This window comes from Penaeus chinensis, chromosome 38 (genome assembly GCF_019202785.1).
Source record: "Penaeus chinensis breed Huanghai No. 1 chromosome 38, ASM1920278v2, whole genome shotgun sequence".
NCBI lineage: Eukaryota > Metazoa > Arthropoda > Malacostraca > Decapoda > Penaeidae > Penaeus > Penaeus chinensis.
In genome coordinates this window covers 8,657,827-8,665,326 of record NC_061856.1, presented here as the reverse complement: position 1 = coordinate 8,665,326, position 7,500 = coordinate 8,657,827, and the positions used below count along the sequence as shown (strand labels likewise).

At 31.2% G+C, this 7,500-nt stretch overlaps 2 protein-coding genes across 2 annotated transcripts in view; one reads left to right on the top strand and one right to left on the bottom strand.

Annotated features, from left to right (window-relative positions):
- Positions 1-4,766, top strand: part of LOC125046204 (enoyl-CoA hydratase, mitochondrial-like) — an 8,898-nt gene extending 4,132 nt beyond the window's left edge. Inside the window, exons 3-8 of the mRNA XM_047643914.1 lie at positions 568-754; positions 987-1,129; positions 2,440-2,559; positions 2,971-3,038; positions 3,280-3,359; positions 4,609-4,766. Of these exons, the coding sequence (XP_047499870.1) occupies positions 568-754; positions 987-1,129; positions 2,440-2,559; positions 2,971-3,038; positions 3,280-3,345 (584 nt within the window). The 3' untranslated portion in view covers positions 3,346-3,359; positions 4,609-4,766. The remainder of the gene's footprint in view (positions 1-567; positions 755-986; positions 1,130-2,439; positions 2,560-2,970; positions 3,039-3,279; positions 3,360-4,608) is intronic.
- Positions 4,767-4,914: 148 nt separating this feature from the next.
- Positions 4,915-7,500, bottom strand: part of LOC125046205 (COMM domain-containing protein 5-like) — a 7,711-nt gene continuing 5,125 nt past the window's right edge. The window contains exons 2-6 of the mRNA XM_047643916.1: positions 6,937-7,076; positions 6,687-6,793; positions 6,357-6,466; positions 6,033-6,179; positions 4,915-5,817 (exon numbers count right to left, since the gene is read on the bottom strand). Of these exons, the coding sequence (XP_047499872.1) occupies positions 5,646-5,817; positions 6,033-6,179; positions 6,357-6,466; positions 6,687-6,793; positions 6,937-7,076 (676 nt within the window). The 3' untranslated portion in view covers positions 4,915-5,645. The remainder of the gene's footprint in view (positions 5,818-6,032; positions 6,180-6,356; positions 6,467-6,686; positions 6,794-6,936; positions 7,077-7,500) is intronic.

Genomic DNA, 7,500 nt, shown 5'->3' with positions numbered 1-7,500 from the left:
GAGTATGCACCAAATAATTAAGTGTATCAATGCTTTGGAGAACACAACAGAACAAGGTCCAGCTGCAGAAGGCTATTTCATATATATTGATGAGGCACCTTAGAGATTTTTTGGCAAATGATGAATCATTCCAAGCTCTGTCCTGCTAAAATATAGATGGGGAATGTTTGTTGGCCTTTGCTGGAACACAGATCTCAGAGCCTAAGGTCATGTGGGTAAGCTTTAACCAAAGCATATATTCTCTATCCTCTTACTCAATAATTTCTACAGAAATCATGTGCATATGTTAGAAATTATCCCTTCCCCCTTTTTTATTGATTTGATTTGATGTGATGATTTAAAATGTACAGATATATTCAGAAATTTTCAAACATATATATTTGTGCATAAAGGCCCAGGTGTTGCCTTTGCTATGTTGTTTCATAGTGAATGTTCAGGAAAGTTTGCTTTTCTGAGATCTTTCATGAACCACCTGGGATTCAGGATGCAAGGAGATGTAAAAAATATTACACAGTTGCAACAGGTTTTTATAGTTTTCAGTTAATTGAATCTTTTATTGAATTTCAGGTGCTGATATCAAGCAGATGCAGAATAAGCAGTATGTTGACTGCTTTGGGTCTAACTTCCTGGAGCACTGGAATGGAGTCACAAAGATCAAGAAGCCAGTCATTGCTGCAGTGAATGGATATGCTCTGGGTGGTGGTTGTGAGCTGGCAATGATGTGCGATATTATCCTTGCTGGAGAGAAGGCAAAGTGAGTTTTCATTTCTCATGTGTTTATTTATTGTTTGTGAATTGTTTTTCTCTTTCTTTTTGTTTTCCTTGTCTCCTGTTTAATTTCAGTACTTGATTTTTTGAAAAGTATACTTGTTATTGTTATTTGGAATTTCTTATAAAAGAATTGAAGGACACAAATTTCTGTTCTAGTAATGCAGGTAAAAGAAATGATAGTAATAATGTATAATTATGCTTTTATGTTGATATAGGTTTGGCCAACCTGAAATCATAATTGGCACCATCCCAGGAGCAGGTGGCACCCAGCGCCTGACAAGGGCCATTGGCAAATCACGTGCCATGCAGATGTGTCTTACAGGAGAAATGATCACAGCACAGCAAGCAGATGCCTGGGGTAAGAAATTGTTAATTATAGATGTTCATAAGGAAGTGTAAGATGCATAGAACCAATTTGGGAGAAATTCCAGTGTGTGTGTGTGTGTGAGTGTGTGTCTGTCTGTCTATCGGTCTGTCTCATTTGTACTACCTTTGAGTAAGTCATGTATAAGAAGATCATCTTCAATATGCCCTAGCTAAGTACATCCATACTGTAAAAATGAACCCATTTAAGAAGCTGAAATTTACATATTAGTAATACAGTCAATTCAACAGAATCTTAAAGTATGTCCTAATGAACTGTAATTCCTGTTAAAGGCTTAGAGTTTTCAGATTCAAAAAATATTATTACTATTTTGCTGTAAAACTAAAATAAATATGTAATTAATTGTTTGTTGTATTGACAGTATGTTGAACTACATATCTTACTTTATTTGTGATGCAGTTTACATACACAGTTCATAAATGTGATTAAAGTAAACACTTGAGATTTTATGAGCATCTGTTTCTTAGTTTTTGATTGCAAACTTAAGGAAAGGTATTTGTTTCCAGCAGAAAATAACAGTGTATTATTAACCAATTTACTACATCCCTTGCAGTGTTTGAAAGAATATAACAGAAACAATAAATGTAATCTTTTGAAATATCACATCTTGTGTTTTGGCTTCATATCCTAGGAAACATGACCTTATATGAACTTGTTTAACCCAGTCACCCCAAAATTATGTAATACCCCCAGTAGTTTTTTGTGAATTTTATTTCATACATATAGCTCCACATGTGCTCAGACAGCAGGAAGTCTAACAGCAGGACCTGGTGACCAGTCCTAATTTCTTCATTTCTTGAATTGGTGGAAAATTTTGTTTTTCTTTCTGATACTATTGATATCGATACTGTTATTATTCATATTGATATTATGATTATTAAGTTGTGGGATAGGTAAGACTAATAACTGACTCCTGGAGACTAAGCACTTGTAGAGTCATTGATGCGTAAATACAGTAAATAAACTTATATTACAGTGGGCTTGACATGTATTCTTGCCATCTGTGCCTATTGGATTAAATGGTTTTATTAAGATCAGTGCCTGGACTCTACTTAAAATCTTCAACAAACTTTCTTTTAATGAGGCTGCAGATTAAGGATTATGCTCCTTTGGGATATAGGAAGCATGTTATCAGACTGAGACCTTAGTGTAGACAATGATTAATGTAAATAGAACCTAATTATTATGGGAAATGAGTAGGATGAAGGGTTTGTGAGGTTTATATCTATACTGTATTTAATTACAAACATATTTCAGATTCTTGATTCTTTTCTCTTTTGTAGGCCTCGTCAGTTCTATTCACCCCCCTGACCAACTAGTTGATGAGGCAGTCAAGCTTGGAGAAAAAATTGGAAAGCATTCAAAACTTGTGGTTTCCATGTGCAAAGAGGCTGTCAACAAATGTAACTATTAGGTTTTTTACACTTTAATAATCATGTAATTGATTTTGTCATAGTAAACTGTAAAGCATTTTTTATATATATATATATATATATATATATATATATATATATATATATATATATATATATATATATATATATAGATATAGATATAGATATAGATATAGATATATATATATATATATATAGATATAGATATAGATATAGATATAGATATAGATATAGATATAGATATAGATATAGATTAGATATATATATATATATATATAGATATATATATATATATATATATATATATATATATATATATACATATATATATGTATATATATATATAAAACTTTTCATATTAATTGCATTAGGTGCCATATGTGACGGATTCAGAATTATTCATATTTTGGTCTTTTGCAGCTCAAGAATTATCCTTGAACGAAGGACTCCACTTTGAAAAGCGTATCTTCCACGGGACATTTGCCACAGTAAGTCTTTGGAAAAGTATACTTTATGCAAGCATTTGTGTATTGTGATTATAGTTATCAAAGGAAATTTTACTTGAATGTATAAGGTTCTGATTTTATGTTGAAGTTAGAATATGATTTTTATTAAATCTGAAATTCACCAAGACTAATAGCATAGAAACCGTTAAAAGAAGTATAGAAAACATGAAAAGACTGATAATTAATTGAGAAGGTAAACCAATTCAACATTTTCTTATTACAGAATGACCGCAAAGAAGGCATGACAGCCTTTGTTGAGAAAAGGTCACCAAACTTCACAGATAGCTAAAGTATATTTGAAAGGTAAGAGATCACCTTCTAATAAAAACCTGGAATAAGATATCCCACATTGGTTGATTTTCTGATCTAAAATCTAGTTGCATTGCACATTGCTGGGAGTATCTCTGGTTCCTTCCCTGTTTAATCACAACTTATTTCTTTGTTTATTTTCCTTTAAGAAGGGGACTGTCACCATAATTTTCTCTCTCTCTCTCTCTCTCTCTCTCTCTCTCTCTCTCTCTCTCTCTCTCTCTCTCTCTCTCTCTCTCTCTCTCTCTCTCTCTCTCTCTCTCTCTCTCTCTCTCTCTCCCCCTCCCCTTCCCTCTCTCTCTCAAAATAACAATAATAAATAAGTAAAAAATGATTTGAGTGATTTGGCAACACTGCCCTAGATTGTGACAAGAGTTTGGTAGGGAAATAAAAACTAAAAGCAGTGGCCTTTTGTGTTACTCTCATGCATAATGGGGGGAAAGTTGTGTCAAAATCATGTGCTCATAGAATTTACTTGAACCAAAATTGAGATACTCTCTAGCCTATATAAACTCTCGCCAAGCCAAAGTGACAGCCATTTTTGTCTGTAAAGTGTTGCTATGTCTGATCACTTGATGTTAATATTCAAATCACCATACCTCATTTCTTTCTTTTTAGCTTTTTTTTTTTACTTATAACATTGTTTGTACTTGTCTGATTTTCTTAATTTGTCTGATTTTCTTAATTTATGTTGCATTGTGTAGAGTAGAAAGTATAGAATTATTGGTACCGATAAAATTTAGATTTTTATATATTTTTTGAAGACTATTGAAACCAAAATATTTTCTTGAAAATTCAAACTCAAATATTGAAACTAATAAAAGGAATATAAAAAATATTAGTGGTACAGCATCTAGAAATAAGTGAAGGATATCAGTGATTCTTTTCCTCACCTTTTCATTGTTCATTATGAAAAGTTAGCCCAACAATATTGTGCACCAAAAAAGAAAAATTACACATTTATATTTTATTTCAGTTATTTATGCACCATATGATACCAAACTCTTGATATATCACCTCTTTAATGATACCAACCAGAAAAAAAATAAAAAGTTTAAAAATCTAGGTCACATATTAAGGATATCCAGATTTGATGATGACAGTTCCCATAATATACTGTACGTTAAAGTGATATGAATAAGAACGAAATATGAATCTTTTATTATAGAAATATATTTATTTTTAATCTATAATTTATCATACCTTTTTGTCATTAACTATTTTAATTCTGTTTTCTTTGCAGGATTCAGGTGTGGCTTGGTTGATGAAATTTGCCATTGTATACTAAATAAACACAGTAACACTAGGGACCCAAAATTTTCAGAGAAGTATGAGTTAGGTGATTTGTGTATCATAGATGTGTGAATGACTTAACTTTTTGAATAAAAGATGAAAAAGTCAGTTCTTTTTAATTAACCTTTTCAGCCTATTAACCTATTCATCTCATTGTTTATTCTCATACTTAACCCCTTCCCCACGGGTCACGTCTATAGACGTGAAAACAAACCGCTCGAAATGTGCTGTACGCCGCGGCAGCGCACCAAACTGCTCCGAGGCGGTGATTCGGCTTGATGTACCGAACTCCCTCACTCAAAGTCGGCGTGTTGCCATTGATCGCCAGAGCGAAGAGTTTTTTTTAGTTTTCTACACCCGTTGCCAAGGGGTTAAGCTTACTAAGTACAAATATGTTTATATAGGCCTTTGGTTTATTCTTGAGATGATAAATCAACAATATTTATTTTTTGTAATATTAACTGATTGAATTTTGTATTTACCAATTACAATATTTGTCAAAAGGCTTTTTAGGAACAAATATATAACATGGCATTGACCTATTCCGACCACCATTCAAACAAATTTAAAAAAAGCTCTTTTATTCTTACAATTTGAGTAGCAACAATTTTCAGTAGATATATCATTATATTAATATACTTTTTATATACAGAACAATAATTTAGACAATGTATGCAGTGTATGTACATGTAAATACAAGGTAATGTATGCAAATAATGATCAAATCCATAATAATAATGTGGCATTATGGACTGACTAGTATTTCAATGTTTGGAATTAAAGATAATCTATTCTTTATAATGGAATTCAGCTCCTATCAAAAATTACAAAACTTATTTTTTTGGCAGTTTTTGGAATGCATAGTAAAATTGATCTTTATAAATATACATATTTATTTAACCCATAAAGACTGAGACTTAAAGAGGAAATCAATTAACCTGGCAATAAACAAAGGATATTCCGAGCAACGCAATCATAATTGGGAAACTACTTTTTACAGAGGGGCGATTCTTTTAGAGCCTCCATCTGCCGTAGAAGATTGGCAACAGTAAACCTAAGTTGATGAAATTTTGAGAGGGGAACTTGAAATGTGTGCAGAGCTCCATCACTTGTGCTTATCCTCATCATAACAACAGGCTCCAGTACACGAGACAACCAGCTGTGGGATGAATTGCAGTGAAATTATTGAAAATTATTAATCTTGAGAATTGACATAGCACTATTATATTTCTTACAATTTACTATTATTATTCAATTTCTTATCTTTAATATTATTAATGCCAAAATCACAGCAAACTGTATAATCAATTACATTAATTACTTAAGCATTCTGATAGGGAAGACCTTTTTAAATTCTAGCCTATATATACAAACCTCGTAGAAATTGTGACTTCTACTCTCCACTCAAGATTACTCAAATGTGGAAGTGATGGGGAAGCAGCAATCAGCTGGGAGTCGATATCTGGACGAGCAGGACCATACACAACCTTACAGACATCTGAAGCAAATTCCTCTGGCAACCTGAAATATTTTATTTTTTTTATTTAAACATCTTTAAAAAAAAAAAATCTTTAAATCGTGCAAATGAACTAATTACAAACTCTTGTAACTTATCTGCTCCTGGATATGAAGATGAGAATATATGTTTTAGTGTGATTTAAACAACTTACCCTAGTAAACTTGGAAACTACACCTTACCCCAGATTTTTAAGATCCACAGCCAGCATGTCTTGTCGAGTTGTTACTGTATTTATCCTCAGAGCTGTCCTTAGTAATGTAATAACACCTGCATACTGTATGCTTACATTCTTTTGGGGAAAAGAAAGAATATTATATGGAGTTGTCAAGTTTTTTAAATGTAATTTAATGGCTGAAAACTTACCACGAATATAATGACATTAACATGTTAGTTACATTTCCAAATATGAATTCTATTTAGCAAACGGAAAACAACCACATATTGTATACTTCATAAATTAATAATTAAATAAAGGAAAAAAAAAAAGAATAATATTAGTTAACACATACCATTACAGTTTCTTCATTTACTGAAGGGCTACTGGATTCACACAACTGTTGCATGCTTGCCTCACATTCTTCTGGGGTTAGAGTTCCCTGGAGATACCCCAGTGCCACTGTAACACATGACAGCTGTCAGTCCTCCGTCATGAAGATGTAAGACAAACTTGTGCATAGAAATGATTTTTTTTTTTTCTTCAGAACACCAAAAAATACTAAATGCATATAAATCAACTGTAAGTAGAAAAAAAACCCTCACATTTGATCATCTTGCGAAACAATGGTTTGTCCATCTTATTGGCTGCTTTCGTTAGTGTTTGGACTTCAGGGGGTACACGAGCGGGGAATAGGATGGGTTGGGAACTTCCTGGATTTCCTATAACTGCTGCCATTTTCCTCCTGGGATAAACATTTAACACATACCAATTATTATTAGTAAAACAAAGTGAAATAAGTTACATATGAGATAATTTTTAATAATAAAATATATTTACATACATGAAATATAGCTACATACATGAAATATAGCTACATACATGAAATATAGCTACATACATGAAATATAGCTACATACATGAAATATAGCTACATATAGCTATTAAATATATTTATATATATTAAATATATTTATATATATTAAATATATTTATATATATTAAATATATTTATATATATTAAATATATTTATATATATTAAATATATTTATATATATTAAATATATTTATATATATTAAATATATTTATATATTAAATATATTTATATATTAAATATATTTATATATATATATTAAATATATTTATATATATTAAATATATTTATAT